The 22,332-nt window shown below is 45.1% G+C and overlaps 1 protein-coding gene across 3 annotated transcripts in view; it reads left to right on the top strand.

The window, feature by feature from the left end:
- LOC129834477 (AT-rich interactive domain-containing protein 3B-like) overlaps positions 1–11,852 on the top strand; it is a 65,025-nt gene extending 53,173 nt beyond the window's left edge. The window contains exons 5-10 of one of the 3 annotated variants that reach the window (XM_055899496.1): positions 3,091–3,274; positions 5,130–5,383; positions 6,794–7,063; positions 7,716–7,757; positions 7,860–7,952; positions 8,054–11,852. In XM_055899496.1, the coding sequence (XP_055755471.1) occupies positions 3,091–3,274; positions 5,130–5,383; positions 6,794–7,063; positions 7,716–7,757; positions 7,860–7,952; positions 8,054–8,232 (1,022 nt within the window). In that variant the 3' untranslated portion in view covers positions 8,233–11,852. Of the gene's footprint in view, positions 1–3,090; positions 3,275–5,129; positions 5,384–6,790; positions 7,064–7,715; positions 7,758–7,859; positions 7,953–8,053 lie in introns of all 3 variants that reach the window. The other 2 variants (XM_055899495.1, XM_055899497.1) reach the window with 2 other exon arrangements.
- Positions 11,853–22,332: the final 10,480 nt, after the last annotated feature.

The raw sequence follows: 22,332 nt of genomic DNA, 5'->3' as shown, positions 1-22,332 counted from the left end.
GGGATGCTTCAACACCAGTCTCATTGGTGTGTTTTTTCAATCCTGGAACTGTGACTCACTGATTTGACTGGTTCAGACTGCAGTAGGCTGGTCTCACTCTCTTTCGGTCTTGTTCTCTATCCAGCATAGTGTCTTCTAAGCTGGACTGTGCTCACTACTGAAAATAATACCTCAATTACTGTACTGTAACTCCCTCCCAGTGGGGTGCCTCCTGGGGGCCTCTCTCTGTTGGGCTCTGGCCCTGTCTGAACACTGGAAGTACCGCGACTGGAGGAAGGAGTTAGGGAGTGGCTCAGGGGGCCTTCACCACCACAGCACTTCCCACCACCATGACCCCTGACCTCCACAGCCATTAATCACTTGCCTCCTGATGGCCCTGTCCCTGGGGGAAAATCAGTCCGGGGCAAAGGACGATGGGAGGTGAAGCCTGTAGCCAATTACAAATTGTTTCGGTGCTGCTGTGGACAAATCTCTGCTGCCCTTTGAGGGAAAGCAGCCAATAGTGGCCTACATTAACGCTAGCTTGAGCTAATGCTTCAGCTGTTCAATATGTGGCCTGCTATCATGGCTACTCTGCTACTCATTTCTACATCGACTGAATCTGGGGTTGTGTTCCCCAGATTAAAACGTGTTTAAATTGATTGTGCCCACAGGCCTAAAAGAGCTAGAGCAGATGTTTATCACCAAAGACTGGTGGGTTGTTAGTTTTCACTAATGTTTCTCTATCTCCTCCTGTCCAGCTGAAGGGGCTTTGGTTAATTACGTCATTTAATCATTTTCATAAATGGGTTGTTGCAGTTTGCTCACATTTCAGCAGATCCTGTTGAAACGTGTTCATTTGATTCTGTACCATCAAGTTTATTGTACCGTTAGGTTTATTGTAGTGTTTGTATTTTGTTTACGCAGGCAGAATATCTACTTCAGAGTAAAAATCCATTGTCTAAATTTAAAATACTGATTCGCTTCTCTACATCGCTTCCTGATGGTCCTATTCCTAACATTGATATTAGTCTCCTGGAATGGAATAGAGGCATTGGTGTGAATTAAAGCCTAAATGCTGGGTTGTCCGTGCAGGTCAGGTCTTTTGTGCTTATCTGTTCTGGCCTCATTGTCCAGGGGGACATACGGCTGGCTGTGTATGAAAACGGCTTCCTGCTGAACTGCACTTTAATTCAGACATCAATAACCCCTGGCCAACCTTTGACCCCTGCAGTTGTACTAATTGTTTGATGCAGGATTGATGTCCTTGCAGCGCTGCATTAAATAACTGTGGCCTGACCAGGGCTCAGGCTGGCCTTTTTACACCACATTCCTGCTGCTTTTGATAGGCTGTATGTTCTGGAAGCGCAGAGCTACTGGCTCCTGATCTATCTACCCTCTACCCGGCCTCTCTCTCTCTTTCTCTCTCTCTCTCTGTTCTCTCTTTGTGCTGGGCTGTGGTGGCGGGTGGTAGTGACACTATGCTCTCTGTGCTAATCAAACATCCTGCCTGATGTCATCTCATCCACCACACAGAGAAACAGGACTCCGGACACATTACTGGGCTGTTGGCACTTCCTTAATCTTACAGGAAACTGATATTATGTCATAGCGGCAATCTATAGTCTACATGTACAATCTATAGTTCATTTTATGTTATGTGTATATTGTACCCTAGTTTTGTGAAATGTCTTTCTCCTTTCAGATTTGTTTTATTTATTATTACTACTACGACAACGACTACTACTTCAACTACTACTACTGTACTATAGATGAGAACGTGGCTATTTTGGCAAAAGTACTTTCTGTTTCGGAGTCTGTTAATTGTCTCTAGAGATCAGAATGTGGAATTCCGGGAAAAGCTGAGACTATTCCCACTGTCTCGTAGGTGTAGTGGATTCTGATTTCCTAGCTTAGCTAGCTGTAGTTACCGCTGGCTTTGTTGATGGCCTACTGTATATAGGCTTTAGTCGTAAGGGTCTGCAGTGTTTTCTAACACACGTTTCCCTCTGACATGAGATGAGAGGTTATGCCTCTGCAGCTACACCCCGCCTCAGAGTTAGCTAGCAACACTTACACAAGCTTGCCCATGTGTCCTCCAGTCAGAGCCAATGACTCTAATGGTTTAATTAAAGACAACCTGTGCCTTGGAGGAGTGGACTGACTGGCTGCCGCTAACTTGAGACTTTGAATCAGGACCAGGGCTAATCTCCTGGCCTGATCACATTGCTATTTAAAAAATACATTAATGGGTCTTATTCCAGGTTAGAGCTGCTAGCAGCCTGCGGAGGCTGGAAGGATTGGCTGCTATTAACCACCGTGCCACAAAGCTGACCTGGCTTCAGCCTGGTTTCAGGCTGGCTGTCCTCAATGCCCAGCAGCCACTCAGCACCAGGCCCCAGGCAGCACTAGCACAACAGCTAACAGCCGAGGGGTGTGGATTTACTCTCCACAATCCCCTAAATAAGCTTCATTATACCGGGCTAACCATGCCCCCCCCCCCCCCCCCCCTAGCGCCCAAGGATTAGCAGACCTACATCCCTGTCGGGGCTGGAGAGTAAAAAAATTTTTATGCTGGTGCACACTAGGCCAGGGCTAGGCTACACCTCCCCGCCCCTCCCTCCTCCCCCCCGACACACACACTTTCTACACGCTTTACTGCAGATAAGCTGTTAACCAGATTAATGCATCTGTATCAAAAGTCTGGAGCAGGTTCACTTTGTTGTTTGCAAATCCCTCTTTCCAGGTCAAGCTGTTTTTGCCTTAACTTGGCTAATACGTTCTCTTTGTCATTTTTATACCGATGTGTTTACATTTCCCAGTCTAATTCAACCGGCTCTCTGAGTTATGGGCCTCTGTCACCGAGGGCAGTAACGATATCACCTGTGTATTTGTTTCAGCAAACCATGGGGGGTGAAAATGTACTTTCATTAACTGTTCAAAGCACGTTACAGTGCTATGACAATATTGAGTAAAGAAAAAACAGTTGACTTTTTTTAGGTTGTTAAAACGTGCAACAAGCCTCCTCACCCACACCATTCCAGCTCCTTCAGCAATGTCACTTCAACAGGATATTTGGATCCATTTTGATGCGTGTGGTTCTACCTTCAGGGACTCCAGTGAACCGCATCCCCATCATGGCCAAGCAGGTCCTGGACCTGTACATGCTTTACAAGCTGGTGACAGAGAAGGGTGGCCTGGTGGAGGTCATCAACAAGAAGATCTGGAGAGAGATCACCAAGGGCCTCAGCCTGCCCACCTCTATCACCTCTGCTGCCTTCACCCTCCGCACACAGTAAGTCTTTCTCTCTCTACCCCATTCTGCTTAGTCGTGTGTCCCTATGATGTGTGTCTCTTTCTGTGACCTCTATGTGTGTGTCTGTTGCATGTGTCCATTTATCCTGACCCTAGGTGTGTGTGTGTGTGTGTGTGTGTGTGTGTGTGTGTGTGTGTGTGTGTGTGTGTGTGTGTGTGTGTGTGTGTGTGTGTGTGTGTGTGTGTGTGTGTACATCCCTCTCTTTTAACTACTCACCTTCTCTCTCGCTGCATTCCATCCTCCAGCCATTACATCACACGTGTGAGGAGCCCATTGATCCAGTAGATTTTGTGATGTGATTTGGGTCAGAGTTCACAACAATTGAGGTGGGCTTTCACTGAGGGGCGAGCGCTCTGCGTTCTGTAAGCCTCTGTGTAGGGCTTTAGCTTTCTACACTGCTGCCTGTATACCAGAGAGCCTTAATGAGCCTTTATGTATTTTTAATGCTAGCCTACTCAGCCTGCCTGTTCTCTCCAGCAGCAACGGTCCACTGGTCTTATCTAATGGATAGTGCTCTTCACTCTGTATTGATCCTCAGTGGTCTCTCTTACTCTCTCTATTATGCGCTTCGCTTTTATACATTTTTATGGGGTGGAGAAATACCAATGCTGCTGATGCTACTGCACGCTCATAGGCTGTTACATACCATGGTCTCTGTTAGGTAACACTTTGACCTCTCTGCCACTGCATCTACACTACACAAACAAAAGTATGTGGACACCTGCTCGTCGAACATCTCATTCTAAAATCATGAGCATTAATATGGAGCTGGTCCCCCCCCCCCCCCCCCCCCACTCTTCTGGTAAGGCTTTCCAGTAGATGTTGGAACATTGCTGCGGGGACTTGCTTCCATTCAGCCACGAGCATTATTAGTGAGGTCGGGCACTGATGTTGGACGATTAGGCCTAGCTTGCAGTCGGCGTTCCAATTCATCCCAGAGGTGTTCGATAGGGTTGAGTTTAGGGCTCTGTGCAGGTCAGTCAAGATCGTCCACACTGATCTCGACAAACCATTTATGTTTTGTGCATGGGGGCATTGTCATGCTGGAACAGCAAAGGGCCTTCCCCAATTGTTGCCACAAAGTTGAAGCACAGAATTTTCTAGAATGTCATTGTATGCTGTAGCGTTAAGATTTCAGACTGCCAGATGGTGAAGCGTGATTCATCACTCCAGAGAACACGTTTCCACTGCTCCAGAGTCCATTGGCGGCGAGCTTTACACCACTCCAGCCAATTCTTGGCTTTGCACATGGTGATCTTAGGCTTGTGTGCGGCTGCTTGGCTATGGAAGTCGGTTTAATGAAGCTCCCAACGTTCTTGTGCTGACGTTGCTTCCAAATGCATTTTGGAACTTGGTAGTGAGTGTTGATACCCCACTACGCACTTCAGCACTCAGCGGACTCTTTCTGTGAGCTTGTGTTGCCTACCACTTTGCGGCTGAGCCGTTGTTGCTCCTATATATTTACACTTCACAATAACAGCACTTTCAGTTGACCGGGGCAGCTCTAGCAGGGCAGAAATTTGTCGAACTGACTTTTTGGAAAGGTGGCATCCTATGATGGTGCCACGTTGAAAGTCACTGAGCTCTTCAGTAAGGCCATTCTACTGCCAATGTTTGTCTATAGAGATTGCATGGCTGTGTGCTAGGTTTTATAGACCTGTCAGCAACGGGTGTGGCTGAAATAGTCAAATCCACTAACTTGAAGGGGTGTCCACATACGTTTGCATATATAATGTTTGTGTGTACTCTGATCTGAAGACCCATGTATGCACGCATGACTGTAAGTCGATAAATTGCATATCTTATCTTATATCTTAATGTTTGTCTCATTCAGGTACATGAAGTACCTGTATCCCTTTGAGTGTGAGAGGAAAGGTCTAAGTTCGCCAGGCGAGCTTCAGGCGGCCATCGACAGTAACCGCCGGGAGGGCCGTCGCCCCAGCTACAGCAGCAGCCTCTTCCGCTTCTCCCCCAGCACAGCCCCTCACATCCTCTCCTCTCCCAAGATGCACCTGTCTGCACTGGGGGCCGGGGCCGCTGGGAGCCTCAACGGCCTACTGGCCTCACCCATCCACTCTCTCAAAAAAGGTGAGTATTAAAGGATCAGCAACTTCTCTATAAAAAACTGGAAATAAAGGATTAAGATTGGAAAATAAATAATTATTATAAATACTTTTTAGTGTATTAATTCAAATAAATAGTGGAATTAAGATATAGCCTAAACACACAGTAGGCATCTCGGCAAAAGGAAAAGAAAGACCATGCTCTCTTTTGGGTTCAATAAGATAGAAGTGAGAGTTGCGCTCTGGGTTTGCACATCGGACTGATCAGAGCGCTACCCTCAACAAATATCCATAGTGCCGTAGCGCTCTCTGTCGCAATGGTTAGGAACTACAGGAGAATTTTCTTTCATTGTCTGGATAGGATTAGACACCACAGCCTACAGACTGTAGAGAGACATTATGAACAGTACAAGTATTACAAGAAGAAATGCTCTGATTTCTTAATGGCCCTTTACAGAAGTATTTTGTACTTTACACACTTTACACTCATTGGCAGGCCTTGTGTAATGTAATATCTGCAGCACAGGAGGTTGGTGACCGCTTAATTGGGGAGGACGGGCTCGTGGAAATGGCTGGAGCGGAATAAGTGGAATGGTATCAAATACATCAAACACATGGTTTCCACCATCCGAGTGGCGCAGCGGTCTAAGGCACTGCATCGCGGTGCTTGAGGCGTCACTACAGACCTGGGTTCGATCCCAGGCTGTGTCACAGCCGGCAGTGACTGGGAGACCCATGAGCCTGCGTATTGGTGCGCCTGGCTTCCGGGTTAAGCGAGCAGTGTGTCAAGAAGCAGTGCGGCTTGGCAGGGTTGTGTTTCGGAGGAAGCAGGGGAGAAAAAGGGCTAAAAGTACAAAACATGTGGTTTCCATGTGTTTGATGCCATTCCATTCATTCCAGCCATTATTATGAGCCGTCCTCCCCTCAGCAGCCTCCACTGTTCTCCCGTGTGTATTGTACTGTATATTGTGTGATGATCAATGTGCTATGCACTCCCTTTGTGATCAAAGCGTCTGAGACCCTGGGCTGTTCACTGTCTCTTAACCATTTACTACTGATTAATAACATGTTTCCCACAGAGAGCAGGACACTTTACAGCCAGCCTGGATTACAACTGTCTGTCCTCATCAATAGGATCTGGCTGGATCACTACCATTAACTGTTTTTCTTATCTGATCTTGCCTTTGATGTTATTGGAATGCTGCTCAGTTACAGAAAAGTCTGTATAATGGCCCACATAATTGCTGTGTTTTTTTTTCTTTCTCTAAAAGAGGTAGTTATTGTTTCAACAGATCTCCCTCCCTTTCTTTGGCCTCATTTTACTACGTTAAATTGTCATTTTATCAAATTTTTTCTTAATATTTTACAATACTGAAATTATTCTCATTTTTGTTTCCATGAAAGTAACATGTCCTACCCTGCCTCTCTTTAGAAGAGATCACCCCCTCCTTGATGGCAGCGGCTCGTGGTACCTCCATGTCCCTGTCGCTGGGGCAGCAGCAGGTGGCAGGGCTGGCGCGGGCTGCCACTCTGGAGCAGCTGAGGGAGAAGCTGGAGACTGGCGAGGGCCCTGAGAGGAAGATGGCACGCCTGGCAGAGGAGCAGCAGCAGCGTCTGATGCAGCAGGCCTTCCAACACAACCTGCTTGCCATGGCCTCCCAGGTCCCCATGAACCTGCGCCTGGGCAACAGCGCCACCGCTAGAGGTACGTCCCCAGGCTGACTCCCCCTGGGCACTCTATACAGTTACATATCATAGTTAGTTTGTATCCGACACATGCAGTACATTCTATACGTTTTCGAGACTGGAGTAATTGCTTGATATGCACTAGTAATCATTTAAGGAAACGCATACATTTAAGTACACTAGTGATGTACACTGAAGCTCCCTCGATGCCTGACTCTGAGCACCGTGAAAAAACGCACAGCCAACACCAGATTCCCTCCGCTCCCCCGTGAGATAGAGGACGATGACATTTAGAAGCCATTATAAAGGCAAGGCAGCGGTCACTGCACAACAGAGATAAAGGCTGCCAGCCCACTCTGCTAGCTGACTCACTGACCTGTGCCTCTTCAGCTCAGCCTCTGGCTGTTTGTATATACGTCATAACTCATGCTTTGTTTGGTGCCTTAATGTTATCACATGCTGGTTATTCCCCATGTCTCTCTCTCTCACACACACACACACACACACACAGTAGAGGTTCAGCCTGTATGGGTGTTGAATGTGTGTGTGAGAGTACAACAATCAACGCATTATGACTGCTACACAAGAAAAGCTTTGAGAGGGGAAGTGCAGAATGTTTTCCTGGGTTTTCCTGGGGTCATTGTGACATGATTGTGTTTCTCTCTCCTCAGTGGGTTATGCAGATGTATGCTGCAAGACACCCACAAGGAAATGTTCGTGACACCCAATTCTCACTTACTGCATGCTATTGTACAGTACCTGATTCTGCTTTCTGCCCACAGTGGTTTACACTTCCTCTTTCTCTTTCTTTCCAGATGAGAAGCAGCAGGACATGGCTCTGAGCATCTCCACCAATGGATCTGCTAGCATCAGTGTGTCTGTGGAGGTCAACGGCACACTCTATTCAGGTGTGTGTGTGTGCACGTGTGAGCGTGTGTGTAAGAGATAAACTGATTTGGTTGTGTTGTTTATCTTGCTGTAATATTCTGTTTCTCCTTCTGTCCTGTAGGAACCCTGTTTGCACAGAGGTCAGGCACACCAGGGACTAGTGTGTCCACTGCAGCAACAGTGCCCCCTGCTGGACCCAGCGCTGGGTTTGGGTTCGCCACCTCTGCCCACAGTCCCAGCTCCTCCTCTTCTTCCAAGGGGCCTTGCTCAGCCGAGCCCTCCACCAGTGGCTCCCCTTAGCTCAGGCCACCCTACAACCCACTCTCCAGGCTTTTCCTCAACACCGAGGCCTAGCATGAATACAGTACATTGATAAATCGATAAGAAAAAAAGAAACTGGTGCACAACAAATACCTCATCGCTCCTGTCAACCTTGGCTACCCATTTATGAATACACAATTCACACACCCAATTACATCTCAAGAGAACATGAACACACACACACCTATGCATTTTACACACATGTACACATACACACATGCATTTCACAGACACTCTTATCCCAAACACATGCTAAACACAATCAAAGAGCTCAGCCAAAACCCACTGACAGGTGTTCACAACTGAACTTGAAGAATTTTATTTTGTTTGTTTGTTGGCTTTTTGTTTTTTTGATTTTAGTTTTTTCGAATTAATATTATTATTATTATTAATACTATTTTTTTTGTTATCTTTTTACATACCTCAAATCAAGTAACCTGCAGTGGTATCTTTACCTCAGGAGCTGTAGTATACTTCACCTGAATTAACTTTATTTTTGTATCCTTTTTGATCTTGTTGAAATCAGGGGAATTTCTGGGAATTTCACAACGGAACCTCACTCACCTCAGCACACCTCCTACGCATTCATACAGTAACCCTATCACAACGCTCGAGTTCCCATGACGACGGCCGTAGCCTTTTTGCTTCTGAGTGCACTACTTTATTGATCCTACAGATCGCCATGTAATACCTCATATACAGTAGTCACTCCCACAATCAATAGCCTATTTGGAATGATGTACTTAATCTTCAATCTAACACAAGAAACTGATGGGCAATGTGTCTAAAGGGCTGAGGATCAGAATTAGCTTTGGATGTTTTTTCACACACCGATTGAGGTTATAAGAGCTGACTGATCCGTCAATCTGTTTAGGACTAGCAAGCCCCAAGCTCACCACCCCGCATCTATCTAATAATAATCAGAAAGGTAATGAAGGTGTTCTGGTCCCTGCTCTGGGATCAGTGTGTGTCCCTAGTTCAATTCAACAGAGAGGAGAGACATATCACCCATCAATGCTTTTCCTCCAACACTGGCAGACCAGACCTGAAGTGTTTTAACCACATACCTTTTCAAACCTCATATTCGCCTCTCCGTGTGGGAGAGGGCCCTTTCTCAGGAAGCATCGTGAAGTCTCTTATTATGGACTCGCTTTGTCATTTAAAAAAGGATTCCACTGAAAGAATGCGCAAGTCTAACAGACTGTCTTCAAAGGAATACCTCAGACTCTCTAGAAGGAGACGTACACTACATACCTCATTGCTGCAAAGCCAGCGTGACTTGACCTGGTGGGTTGAATCCCTGCGACGAGCAACGGTCCACAGGAGTGGACCCCTCCGGAATGCTGGACTACATACGTAGACTTGACTACTGGGTTTTCTTGGGGACACATTATTATACCAAGCTGAACTGGGATGGGCTTGCTCTCCTCTGGTTTTCTCTGTATTTGTTTGGTTTACTTCATACTGCATTTTATGAGACAAAATCTATTTAAGATTATTGCTCTGCATGTGTACAATCAGGTGGCCAGTATTTTACACCGTAATCCTCTGCTGTGTGGTAGCCTCTGGCCGTTGCACAGCTGAATACCAAAGACTAGCCCTGTCTCCTGCCCAGGCTGTTATGGGCTAGCTGCTGTGGGTTAGCTGAACCACTAGGTAGGATACAGTGGAGTAAAGAATGGGTTCCATGCTAGCCCATCTATAGTCCCTGTTGTTAAAGTTGTCAGCTCTGGTCATGTTGCTTTCCTTAGCTTCTTAATCAGACCTTTGCCTACCTGTGATTGAGTCTTGGGCCCGGTATGGTCCTGCCTGGCATGGCACCCATCACCTGACATACCAGGGATATACCTCCGTGAGTTATGCTGCAGTGGACAGTGCATGACACACAAGGCCCTTTGGCATAACCTCTACATTGAATAAGACAGAAAGGGTAGCTGTTTTGACAACTGGTTTCTGTCTCAATTCAAAGTTCAGGCCTCCCAAATTTCTCAGACACATCCAGTTACAGTATTTCCATTCTCATACTGTTCAGGTAATTACTCTGCATTTTTAATAGAACATGATTTGAATGAAATTAATTTCTAGCATTATCTGTGAGGCATTTAACTGTTTCTAAACCTTTCACACCTGATCTCCTGTAATCTCTGAGGTGGGGTGCCTTGTTGCCTTTAGTAAGCTGTGTTTTAGTTGTTATTTGTTGGCTTTTTGCAGTGCAGACCACCGGCCAGGATTACAGGAACACCACACCATATATACAATGACTAAAGAGACACCTGCAATCGTGATGAAATATTATGTCCACATTTAATAAAGGTGAAAGATGTAGTTGCTGCCTTAAAATCAGCTGTGAGAGAACAGTGAACCTTTCAGGAGCTCTCTGCTAGGAATGACTGTTTTATCTTCAAGCTTAATCCTTTGAAGCGTAAACTATTTCCATTATCTTTATGAATTCAATCAGACATTAATGCATTCATCGTTCATGTTATTGGTTTCAAAACCAAGGTATGCTATTTATTTGTGTCGATTTTTCTTCTTCTGATGGACCGAGTTAGCTTGATCACTTAGGTGGTGTCACAAAAACCCTTTTTCGTTTCTCTCGTTTTAGAAACAGACATTTCTGGTTTTTCCAATCAGTCTAGTCAATGACTGTCTGACAGTGTATCCTTTACAGCCTTTGCATGAGAGAGGGAGCGTGTGTATGAGTGTGAGAGCAAGTTCAGAATATGCTAGAGGAGGGTGTGTAACAACCATGTAATGCCATGTAGGAGACTGCAGGTGGTGCTGTCCTCTAAGAACACACCATGACAAGGGTGGGCAACAAGTTAGAACCACATTTACTGGGAATTCAGTTTACAGCTCAGGCTTATGTGGGCTACAATTGTGTGTGTGTGTTTGTGTGTGTGTGTGTGTGTGTGTGTGTGCTAGAGAGAGCTCTTGAAGACCCCCTACCTCTTACCTCAGGGCATTGGACTGCAGTCATTGTTGCATTTGATATTGAAGTTATGCAATTGGCATGTATACTGAGGGACACATCCAAATGCAAATCTTGGACGACCCAAAAGCTGTCTCTACTGACTTGCTAAATGCTATTTTAGACTGGTTCGGTTTTGTCGCATTTTGATTTTTGTCATCAGTTACAGGCAAGGTCACATCACTCAAGAAACTGTGAAGTTGAAAGTCTGCAGAACCTTGTCCCTGGATGGTTTGGATTTTATTAGATTTTTTATTATTTAAATCTAACCTGATCTGTGTAATACAAGTGCATATGCAAGTGGTTATTGAATACCTCATTTATCAATTCTATGTTGTTTTTGGCTTGTACAATGCTCCGTATATAAATCTGTGAGGTTTGTGCATATTTTTGTACTGTTATTATTATTATTATGGACATGATAATGATATTATAGTTTTCTCTTTTGATTAAAACAAAATTGGGACAACGTAAATGCTTGTAAAACTGGTTTGTGCTGATTGTATTTAAAAGAGGAGCACTTTTCCAAAGTGATTTTGACATTCAGTTTTGTTCACATTAGTAATAAAGATATGGTTCTCAGGGCTTTAAACTTGTATGTCATGATAAAGTTTTACTTTATATCTTATCTATGTGTGTGGTTTTTGTGAAGTGTGGCTTGAATTTCCTTCCACTTGCCAGTTGGTCAGCGCATGCTCGCAGTACACGTCCTGGTAATCCGTCTGGCCCTGTGGCCTTGTGAATGTTGATCTGTTTAAAGGTCTTACTCACATCGGCTGCGGAGAGCGGGATCACACAGTCTTCCGGAACAGCTGGTACTCTCATGCATGTTTCAGTGCTATTTTCCTCGAAGCGAGCATAGAAGTAGTTTAGCTCGTCTGGCAGGCTCGTGTCACTCAATAGCTCTCGGCTGTGCTTCCCTTTGTAGTCTGTAATGGGTTGTTAGTCCTGCCACATCCGACGAGCATCAGAGCCGGTCTTAGATTCAATCTTAATCCTGTATTGACGCTTTGCTTGTTTGATAGTTCGTCGGAGGGCATAGCGGGATTTCTTATAAGCTTCCGGGTTAGAGTCCCGCTCCTTGAAAGAGGCAGCTCTAGCCTTTAGCTCAGTGTGGATGTTGCCTGTAGTCCATGGCTTCTGGTTGGGGTATGTATGTACTGTGCTATTGCCTGTGTGAGAGATGGTAAAATTCCTAAGAAATCTCCACGTGTCATTACGAAAAGAAACTGGAAGCGGTTTGATATTCAAGGTTTTTTACATGATGTATCTAGCATTGAATGGAATAGAATGGAATTAATCCCTGATGTTGAACTAGCCTTTTCTTACTTCCACAACGCATTCCAGGATGTATGCACTAGGCATGCCCCTTTAAGAAAATCCAGGATTAAGGGCAGAGAGAACCCTTGGTTTACTAAGGAACTTACAAAAATCATAAGGGAACGAAATGCTATGTGGGCTAAACTAAGAGGGACTGGTTTGGCAGATGATTGGATGGCTTTTAAACGTCTTCGAAATATGGGTGTGGCTATGATCCGTAAATTGAAAGCAGACCACTACCTGAAATCTACTTCACATAATTTAAATAATCCATCCATATTTTGGCAAGTAGTGAATGGTTTGGAGTGCAAAAAAGATACACAGCTTCCCAAACAATTGTTGGTAGACACACAGATTGTAACTGAGAGAACCTCCATTCTGAAAGCCTTGAATCAGCAATTTTTAGATGCAGGCAGTTTATTTGAAAATGTCAAAGGTATAATTGAGCCCCCTATGAATTTGCCTGATACCCCTGTGCACTCCTTCACCAGGTTCTCCTTTTCATCCTTCTCTGTTTCAGAAGTGTGTCAAGTCCTGAAAGAATTTGATGGGGAAAAGTCCCTTGGCCCTGATGAACTAGACCCCCGCTTCCTGCACCTAGCTGCAGACATCATTGCTCTCCCCTTAACATGTATTTTTAACCTCACGCTTGATGTTAAGGAAATATGCTTTTGTACTGCCTCTCCTGAAAGGTGGAGATCCTTTACTACTGGACAACTATCGACTCATATCAAGATTGGCTGCACTGCCTAAGGTACTGGAGTCCTTAGTAGGCAGCTAAAGGCCTACTTCCAAGAAAACAACATCTTAAATGGAATGCAGTCAGGTTTTAGGTCTGGACACAGCACTGTTTCAGCAACATTGAAGGTTTTAAATGACATCCACTGTGCTCTTGATAAGAAGTTACATTGTGTGTCTGTCTTTATTGATTTGCCGAAGGCTTTTGACACCGTGGACCATGCTGTGTTAGTGCAAAGGTTAAAATGTTGTGGAGTTACTGGTCATGCTCTAGATTGGTTTATAAATTACCTAGCAAATTGTACACAATATGTAATGGCGGATGGTCGTAAAGCTGAGTCCATAGACGTGTGCTTAGGTGTTCCGCAAGGCTCTATTTTGGGCCCACTGTTGTTCATTTTCTTTATCAACAACATTGGGGTTCTTATTGAAACAGCACATGTTAATTTTTATACAGATGATACTGTACTTTATTCAAGTGGTAGTAGTTTATCTTTAGCTTTTGAAAATGCCCAAAGAGCATTTAACATCATACCACATAATCTGTATGATTTAAAGCTAGTTCTAAATTCGTGTAAAACAAAATGCATGGTATATTCAAATGTCAGGCATGTTACTAATCCTGTCATTGCTACGTTGGCTGGACATACTATAGAGTAAGTTAAAGTGTACAAATATTTGGGTGTGTGGTTTGATGATAAGCTGAGTTTGACTGCATGTAGAGAACTTGATAAGGAAGCTCAAGCTGAGAATAGGTTTTTATTACCGGCATACGGCTTGTTTTTCTTTTGAGGCCAGGAAGGAGTTGGTACGATGTACATTACTGGCGGTTTTAGATTTTAGTGATGTTATACAGTGGGGAGAACAAGTATTTGATACACTGCCGATTTTGCAGGTTTTCCTACTTACAAAGCATGTAGAGGTCTGTAATTTTTATCATAGGTACACTTCAACTGTGAGATACGGAATCTAAAACAAAAATCCAGAAAATCACATTGTATGATTTTTAAGTAATTAATTTGCATTTTATTGCATGACATAAGTATTTGAGCACCTACCAACCAGTAAGAATTCCGGCTCTCACAGACCTGTTAGTTTTTCTTTAAGAAGCCCTCCTGTTCTCCACTCATTACCTATATTAACTGCACCTGTTTGAACTCGTTACCTGTATAAAAGACACCTGTCCACACACTCAATCAAACAGACTCCAACCTCTCCACAATGGCCAAGACCAGAGAGCTGTGTAAGGACATCAGGGATAAAATTGTAGACCTGCACAAGGCTGGGGTGGGCTACAGGACAATAGGCAAGCAGCTTGGTGAGAAGGCAACAACTGTTGGCGCACTTATTAGAAAATGGAAGAAGTTCAAGATGACGGTCAATCACCCTCGGTCTGGGGCTCCATGCAAGATCTCACCTCGTGGGGCATCAATGATCATGAGGAAGGTGAGGGATCAGCCCAGAACTACACGGCAGGACCTGGTCAATGACCTGTAGAGAGCTGGGACCAGGGTCTCAAAGAAAACCAGTAGTAACACACTATGCCGTCATGGATTAAAATCCTGCAGCGCACGCAAGGGCCCCCTGCTCAAGCCAGCGCATGTCCAGGCCCATCTGAAGTTTGCCAATGACCATCTGGATGATCCAGAGGAGGAATGGGAGAAGGTCATGTGGTCTGATGAGACAAACATAAAGCTTTTTGGTCTAAACTCCACTCGCCGTGTTTGGAGGAAGAATAAGGATGAGTACAACCCCAAGAACACCATCCCAACAGTGAAGCATGGAGGTGGAAACATCATTCTTTGGGGTTGCTTTTCTGCAAAGGGGACAGGACGACTACACCATATTGAGGGGAGGATGGATGGGGCCATGTATCGCGAGATCTTGGCCAACAACCTCCTTCCCTCAGTAAGAGCATTGAAGATGGGTCGTGGCTGGGTCTTCCAGCATGACAACGACCCGAAACACACAGCCAGGGCAACTAAGGAGCGGCTCCGTAAGATGCATCTCAAGGTCCTGGAGTGGCCTAGCCAGTCTCCAGACCTGAACCCAATAGAAAATCTTTGGAGGGAGCTGAAAGTCCGTATTGCCCAGCGACAGCCCCTAAACCTGAAGGATCTGGAGAAGGTCTGTATGGAGGAGTGGGCCAAAATCCCTGCTGCAGTGTGTGCAAACCTGGTCAAGAACTACAGGAAACGTATGAGCTCCCTAATTGCAAACAAAGGTTTCTGTACCAAATATTAAGTTCTGCTTTTCTGATGTATCAAATACTTATGTCATGCAAAAAAATGCAAATTACTTAAAAATCATACAATGTGATTTTCTGGATTTTTGTTTTAGATTCCGTCTCTCACAGTATATATATATATATGCAGGCCTCAACCACTACCCTGAGAGCAGTTTATTCAGTGTATCATGCAGCCCTCGGGTTCATTACAAATTAATAACATCTAGCACGTCATTGTGATCTCTACAACGCTGTTGGCTGGTCGTCATTGACCTTGCGTAGGCTTAAACATTGGTATACACTGATTTATAAGGCCATATTGGGTAAAATGCCATTTTATCTCTGTTCTTTTTTAGTCAGGTTGGTAAATAAATATAAATTACGGTCCCATTCTCATTTGCTTCTAACAGTACCAAAAAGTAGAACAGGTCATGGTAGAAATAGTTTTAGTTACTTAGCTCCGTGGTCCTGGAATTCTCTCCTGAACATTTTAAAATTTGATGATCTAGTTTCGTTGGTGGAGTTTAAACACTTGATCGATGTATATATCATAGAAGAGTGTAAGTGTAAGAGTATAATTATCCAGATAACTCTCTATATAGATAGTGTGGTCTACAGCTTATCATGAGATACTCTACCTTAGGCGAGCAATAGCTTGAGACTTCCTTAGATATCGTGCACCAGCTGGTATTTACAAAAATACATAGTCCGCCGCCCCTTGTCTTACCAGACGCCGCTGTTCTATCCTGCCGGTGCAGCGTATAACCAGCCAGCTGTATGTTGATAGTGTCGTTGTTCAGCCACGACTCCGTGAAGCATAAGATATTACAGTTTTGAATGTCCCTTTGGTAGTTTAATCTTCCGTGTAGGTCATCTATTTTATTCTCCAAAGATTGCATGTTTGCTATCAGAATGGAAGGAAGTGGGGGTTTATTCGATCGCCTACGAATTCTCAGAAGGCAGCCCGCCATCAGGCCCCTTTTTCCCCGCCTCCTCTTCACACAAATCAGGGGGATCTGGGCCTGTTCCCGAGAAAGCAGTATATCGTTCACGTCAGACACGTTAAAGGAAAAAATTATATTCTGCCAGTCTGTAATCATAGTCCTGATGTCCAGAAGTTATTTTCAGTCATAAGAGATAGTAACGGCAACATTAGGTACAAAATAAGTTTTAAAAAATGTAAAGTCACAAACAATGCAAATAGACAAACAAAAAAACACAATCAGTTGGGGGCACGTAAAATGTCTGCCTTCTTCTCCGGCGCCATTTAACATGATTTTCATTGGCACATGATTTTCATTTGCACATGAATGATACAGGACTGGGAGCCATGTCTCAGCAGCTGCACCATAGAGATTAGAGTGGGAAAGTGACTCAGGCGCAGGAATGAGGCATGAAAATAGTTGATCACATTTTGTTACAGTTTTAAAAAGTTCATGATTACAAACCGCTTCCCCCGCTTCCTCTTCATATGACAGCTGTCACAAGGTCTTCATGGGAAGTTGAGGCCTATTTTGCTACAGTGGTCTAAGCCTCCTGTTACTCAAGCATGGATTAGGCATGCTTATAAGGGGCTCTCACAATGAGAGGTGTCAGATTTTTTGTATCGTGGATAACTCTAAAACATTTTGTGGTATTTTTTCACAATGTAGGTTTCAGAAATGATTCAGCATGCAAAAGCCCCCCACCTCCAGAAGAGCTGACTTTCCATTGTGTAGGGTTCCTGTTAGCTACCCACACCTCTCGACCACTCACCTTTCACTCATTGACTCATGTTCACAATTACTCAAACTCAACACAAACCTTTCCATCTGATACACAACAGGTCTAAGCATTAGGGCCCAATTTTGACCCAATTTAATACACTTTGCTCTGAGTATTCTGTTAAGCATGATAATAGCATGCTATGCATCCACTATTTGTTTGGAGTGGACACCAAATAAATTAAGGTGTGATCTCGACTTAATTTCCTCATTTTACCACCTTTACTTGTGAGGAAACCATAAATAAGGTCTAGTGAACCTACTGGTTCCAGGAGTATAAAGCATTACATTTTTTCCCGATAGAATTAACACCGTTGTCCATGCACTGTAATTTACAACTTGATAAGAGCTATTAATAAGAGATAGGTAAATAAGAAATCTGTTTGGATAAGGGAATTGTAAATATAAATGACATTTAAAAATATATATTTTACCTTAGAGACAAATGTGAAACCAGTCATATGGCAGCAAACTGAAGCATATCAACTTTCCCACAGTGAAGTTGACTAAATGCTGTGCCGTTATGCAGAATTTTAATTGTAGTCTTTTAACTTGCAGGGATGGGCGCTCTTGAATGTCTTAATTCTAGGCAACCTTGACTTTCTCTGCTTACTGTTAAATAAAAAATATTATTTCTATGGTATAGCCTACATTATCATGGGGGGCTCTTAGGTACTGGAACAAATTGAGAAAGAAGTGTCAAACACAACGTAGCAGCCAAGTAGCCTACTACCTATGGTGGTGAAACGGACAGCACTCTCCAAGGTGTTAATTATTCAAAGCATTTTAAAATTCACTGAAGTATGCACACATACTTGAGTGTAGATGCGGGGCTTACACAAGTCTGAATTTCTTATAGCCTAATCAATGTACAGTAACATTTTTAGACGACACTGGAGAACACCAGCCATATGCACACATACTCAGCTGTGGGGCTTTCAAGATACGAATTTCATATCATTTTCAAGACAATGTAGAAGTAAAACAAATATCAAAATATCGTAATATAACTTTAAATAAATTTAGGCAACAGCAGAACACACATTTGAGAATATATATGTGGTAATATGAAGCTCATATTCAGATTACAAACTTGTTCTGTGAAGGGATTTTTTTTCCTACCTTAAGGTTTCAAAACATCCCACAATGACTGCCCATGTCAACTTCTTGCTCAAAGCCATGAGCAGGCATGTGGTTGTGATGTTTAGCCTCCTCCTAAGGCTGTTCTGAAGACTCTGGCAGTAGTGTCTATTTTTTATTACATTTTTGAGTGTTAACCTGGGTGTCCTCTACAAGGCTTGCTGCCACCAAATACACCCTGGTTCAGGTATTTTACCTTTATTTAACTAGGCAAGTCAGTTAAGAACAAATTCTTATTTTCAATGACGGCCTAGTAACAGTGGGTTAACTGCCTTGTTCAGGGGCAAAACGACAGATTTTTACCTTGTCAGCTCAGGGATTCGATCTTGCAACATTCCCATTTACTAGTCCAACGCTCTAACCACTAGGCTACCTACCACCCCATGTTCATAAACCTTTTTTTCTGAGAGCTCTTTGTTGTTGTTGTTTTTTTACATCTAATAAGGATGTTAATTTACTGTACATTCCACCCACTCTTTTGCTAGTTTAATCCCTCCAGTCATTTTTAGAACGAAGCCCCCTACCTTTTTGCATGTTGTAGAGCCCAACTTTGAATTCTGCTTGAAATGCCAGGGGTTATACGTTTGCTTGTTCTTGAACTGCAAATTGCACCTGCTCCGAGCATTAAATGGACCGCCCTTGCCCGGTATTTTCAGACACCAGAAGCTTGTGGGTGCTTTATATGCGCTACAGTCAATTATGATTGCATGTCTACTTATATTAACTATATAATTATTAATATCTGCCTACTGTATGATAGTTAACCTGCCTAGCTACTTCTGAAGAAGCAAATGTTTTATTTCTACAATTTCTAAAAGCTAACCAAACAAAAACATAATTACTTTTATGGGTCGTGTTTGTGCATCAGTAGATCAATTTCTAACTTATTTACATTCGTTTTTACTTACACTTGTATGTTGACTCCATATTGATGTTGAGGTTTTAAGTTTTGGCGGACTTTTCTTAGCGGATGTACAATCATCGCGAATTGAATCATGGGGAGTTTCAGACCCCGAAGTGAACATAATTGTACGCTCGCAAACTCCATTAAAAACGAGGGCTGAGGGGCATATGTTGCAAACTTAACTTGTTTAGCTAATCATTTGGACCGATGACAAATATGGCCACGGTGGTTCCCTCAAGGGCATAAGGCGAGGGTAAGTGGACGAAGGTGTGTCTTTTATGACTTTGAAACGTCGCCCGTGTCTGGTCCGCACAGAAACTCAACAAGTAGGCAGGCGGGCACAATTGATTATGGTCATTGTAGTTAGTTATTATATTGTCTGCGCTAAACTATGCAGAATATTGGCCTGTTGGAAACCACAACTCCCTACTACATTGCACAGTTCAAGCTTGATCTGATTTATCTCTACAGAAACTGCACATCGAGCTCACTGAAAAAAAACGACGAAATTGAATTAAAATAATTGAACTGACGTTGGTCAATTAGTTGTTTAAACATTTTTGGTTAATGCTCAGCACTACAGGCAATAGAGGAGGGTATAGCCTACTAATGTTAACTATTTTCCTTATTATAATTCTATGTACACTAATCTTCCAACATTACCATGGGTTAAAGGACTGAATGTGACCATTTTCTGAAAGAATAAAATCACTGTTTTCTTTCTTTTGTGCATAAAGTCTCCTAGCAGACTCCGGCCCCGGTGGAACATGAGGGCTATCCAGGGGCCGACCAAACGCCATCTCCACAGGGGTGCGGATCTCTCTCCCCAGCATGAGGAGGGCAGGCGTGCAGGAGGTGGAGTCTTGGACAGCGGAACGGCATGCCATGAGAACCATAGGCAGGTGCTTGTCCCAGTCACGCTGGTGTTTGGCAGAGACGATGACCAGCTGCTGTCCAAGCGTTTTGTTGAAGCGCTCCACAAGGCCATCACTTTGAGGATGGAGAGGAGTAGTGCGGGTCTAGGGCATACCCAGCCTCTCACACATGGTGGCGAACACACGGGACTCAAAGCTTCTGCCTTTGTCGCTGTGGATGGACTCCGCAGCTCCAAACCTGCTGAACATCCCCGCTGTCAGGGCGTTGACGATGGTCTCTGCCTCCTGGTCAGGCAGAGCATAGGCCTCAGGCCATTTTGTGAAATAGTCCATGGCCGTGAGCACCCAGCGGTTTCCACTGTCTGTGGTGGGGAACGGCCCAACTACATCCACTCCCACCCTCTCCATGGGAGCCCCCACTGGGAACTGTTGGAGCTGAGCATGAGAGCGGCCTGGGGGGCCCTTTCTCGCTGTGCAGTTGTCACAGCGGCGGCAAAAGTCCTCCACATCCCTCTTGTGCTGCCCCCAGTAGAAGCCCTGACGGAGACGGCGCAGTGTTTTTGTGACCCCAAAGTGTCCAGTCCCCACCCCCCCATGAGTAGTCTGGAGCACAGCCTCCCGCAATGCTTTTGGGACCACCACCTGCCACCTCTCCTCTCCCGCAGCTGACTCCTTCCATGCCCGCTGTAGCATGCCATCAGCCAGCCGCAGTCTCTCAAACTTTGACCACAACCATTTGGTCGCGATTGATAGCGCTGTCACCTCTTCCCATGGTGGCCTCACCTGCGCCTCTACCCACTGTAGCACTGGCTGTAGGTCTGAGTCCCGTCCCTGCTGCTGCCCCCATTCAGCCACGTCGACAGTCTGCAGCTCACAGCAGACAGGCCAGCTCGCCCGACACTGTGGCACAGACCCCTCCTCTGCACACAGCTCTCTCTCCCGTCCCTCTCTCCGCTCACAGTGGCGGCAGGGCCGGCGGGACATGGCGTCGGCGTTGGAGTGGCGTGCCCCTGCCCTGTGCACCACTGTGAAGTCATACGGCTGAAGCTCCTCCAGCCAGCGTGCCACCTGCCCCTCTGGCTCTCTGAAAGACATGAGCCACTGGAGAGCAGAGTGGTCAGTCCTTACAGTAAAGGGCAGGCCACCCAGGTAGTACTTGAAGTGTTTGACGGAAGCCACAACAGCCAAGAGCTCCCGCCGGGTGACACAGTAGCGGCGCTCATGTTTGTCAAATGTTTTGCTGAAGTACGCCACCACTCTCTCCCCTTCTGGCCCTGGCACCTGGACCAGCACCCCCCATGCCCACATTGCTCGCGTCTGTCTCCAGGATAAAGGGCAAGGTGAGGTCAGGGGGGACGATCACGGGGGCCTCGATCAGTGCACGTTTGAGGGTGTTGAAGGCCTCCTCACACTCCACTGTCCAAGTGAAAGCCTTGTCCTTCGGCAGCAGGCGGTTCAGGGGAGCAGCGACGCTTGAGAAGCCCCGTACAAACCTCCTGTAGTACGATGCCAGGCCTAGGAAGCTCTTCAGCTGACGCTGGTCGGTGGGGGTGGGCCAGTCTCTGACAGCCCCCACCTTGTCCTCCATGGTGCTGATCCCCTCCTTCCCCACTCGGTGGCCCAAGAAGGACACTTCTCTCCTCATGAAGTGGCACTTCTCGGGGTGGAGCTTCAGACCTGCGGCAGCCACTCTCTCCAGCACACGCCGTAGCGCCACCAGGGCTGACTGGAAGGAGCTGCCATGGGCCAGGAGGTCATCGAGGTATACCAGACACTGCTTCGGGGGATGCCATCCAGCACCCTGTCCATCAAACGCTTAAAAGTAGCTGGAGCGTTGCACAGGCCAAAGCACAGGACCTTGAACTGCCAGTGTCCTCTGTTAGTGGTGAACGCAGTTTTGGCTCTGGCCTCTGGGGAGAGGGGCACCTGCCAGTAGCCACTGCGGAGGTCTAGTGAGGAGTACGAGGAGGACCCCTGATAAGAGAATTTTGTTCTCCTTGTTCTCCAGGTTCATAACCCAATTTAATTCTATTACTCAGTCTGCATACCAGAATTTGTAAGATCCTGGTTGAATGAAACAGACGGAGGCCCAGCTAAATAGTCAAAAAGGTTATTCACGGGAACGTTCTCAAGTCAAGAAT

This window comes from Salvelinus fontinalis, chromosome 35, assembly GCF_029448725.1.
Source record: "Salvelinus fontinalis isolate EN_2023a chromosome 35, ASM2944872v1, whole genome shotgun sequence".
NCBI classification, from domain to species: Eukaryota; Metazoa; Chordata; class Actinopteri; order Salmoniformes; family Salmonidae; genus Salvelinus; species Salvelinus fontinalis.
Note: the sequence above shows the minus strand (reverse complement) of the source record. Positions and strands in the feature narration are given on the sequence as shown.